The sequence below is a fragment of the Gekko japonicus genome, unplaced genomic scaffold (assembly GCF_001447785.1).
Source record: "Gekko japonicus isolate JY-2015 unplaced genomic scaffold, Gekko_japonicus_V1.1 scaffold2442, whole genome shotgun sequence".
NCBI classification, from domain to species: domain Eukaryota; kingdom Metazoa; phylum Chordata; class Lepidosauria; order Squamata; family Gekkonidae; genus Gekko; species Gekko japonicus.
In genome coordinates this window covers 100,700-102,451 of record NW_015160906.1, presented here as the reverse complement: position 1 = coordinate 102,451, position 1,752 = coordinate 100,700, and the positions used below count along the sequence as shown (strand labels likewise).

General features: G+C 48.9%; 1 protein-coding gene across 1 annotated transcript in view; it reads left to right on the top strand.

The window, feature by feature from the left end:
- RPUSD1 (RNA pseudouridylate synthase domain containing 1) overlaps positions 1-1,752 on the top strand; it is an 11,624-nt gene that overhangs the window by 4,723 nt on the left and 5,149 nt on the right. Inside the window, exon 3 of the mRNA XM_015424099.1 lies at positions 42-165. Coding sequence (XP_015279585.1) covers positions 42-165 — 124 coding nt within the window. The remainder of the gene's footprint in view (positions 1-41; positions 166-1,752) is intronic.

Genomic DNA, 1,752 nt, shown 5'->3' with positions numbered 1-1,752 from the left:
ATGTGGGCCCCTTTTCTTCCTCTCTCCCCCCCCCCCCCCAGGTTTTGCCACCAGCTGGACTTCTCCACCAGTGGGGCCCTCTGCGTGGCACTCAACAAAGCGGCGGCCGGGAGCGCCTACAAGTGCTTCAAGGAACGGATGGTGACCAAGGCCTACCTCGCCCTGGTAAGGCAGCGTACTTTCCCCCCACCCCGTCTCTCGGTATTTCTCGGACTGCCGGGAAGGTCTTTGTTACCCTTTTTGAGGGCACGTGTGAATTCAAACTGCTGTTGTTGTTATTTAGGTTTATTAATTGTCAGACTCCTGCAGCGATCCGTCCCCGACAGCTTTCATTCAAAGAAGTAAAATTTTATTGAGACATTGAGAGTACGCAGATATCGTAACTATTTCGTGTTAGAACTGGGGGGGGGGGAACGTGCGAAGCAAGCAGACATACATTATCCAAGGGCGTTCCCCTGACGGCGCCCGGCCAATCAGGCGACAGGTAGGCGCCCGCCAAAGAAACGGGCTGCAATTCCCAAGAGAATACAACAACTTTAGAGAAGCCAGTGTTGGATCAGGCCAATGGCCCATCCAGTCCAACGCTCTGTGTCACACAGTGGCCGAAAATACCAGGTGCCATCAGGAGGTCCACCAGTGGGGCCAGGACGCTAGAAGACTACACCAGGTACCCAAGGTCAGACAGCATAATTCACTGAGATAATAAAACCAGCGAAGGCACTGCAGAATCGAAAGTAGACATTCCTGAGTCACCCCCTCCCACCTTTGTGGCAGTCAGGACTACCCAGAGGCCTAGCTGACATTAATCACCCCATCAGCTTACGCCAGGCTCTGGGCGATGTACAAGGCATAATGCCGTAAAATATACAAAATATTAAAATTCAGCCTATCACTCAGTAGAAATTACAGTACAAGTAAAAGGATCCAAGGTGGCGAGTTCCCTATAATATTGTTCGCCCCAGTTCCGGACTGCCAGAGCCCCTTTTCTGGGTAGGTGGGAAAGGGAATGATGAGGTAACTATTGCCACCCTCAACCACAGGCCTGGTGGAACTAGAGATGTAAAATTTCCGGAAATTTTGAAGCTCGGAAAAAACCCTCCCCTGCCCACTTTCCGGAAAAAAACGGAAATTTTTGGAAAAATTGAAAAAAATGCTACATTAGCATTTCTTTTGTCTTTTCTAGATTGAAAGTCATTCTGTTACTTTAGGAACATAAAATATGACTATGGATATTTTTACTTGGCATGAAATTATCACAACTAGCATATTAGAAATATAGTGTATCCAAACAATTATTTCAAACAGAATACCTACCCACATGCAAAAACAAAACTGAAACTTTTTTATTTTCTTCTGACAATCGCACCTCCTAAAGGAAGAAATGCATCTTGTTCTTGCATTGGAGAGTTCAGTTTGTAACCTAGGACTGGCTTGTCCTCAGTGCACAGAAATTAGATCAATCTGATACCATCTATATATCTAATAGCCAAGTTGCCCCCTGAGTGCGGATCGCTAAATCAGCGCTTCGGGGGCACTTGGGGGGGAGGGGGAGGTTTGTGCATACGTGGGCCAGTCCCCACGTGTGTACAAAAATCGAAAAAGTTGAAAAAAAATTCGGGGGGATGTTTAAATCCCCCCGAAAGTGACAGAGCGTCCCCTGCGCATGCGCAGGGAATGCTCTGTAGCTGGCCTCGCCGCCGCCGCCTCCTCCTTGGAGCCAGGTGGGCGGGGGGGAGGAGGACCGGCCTCGCC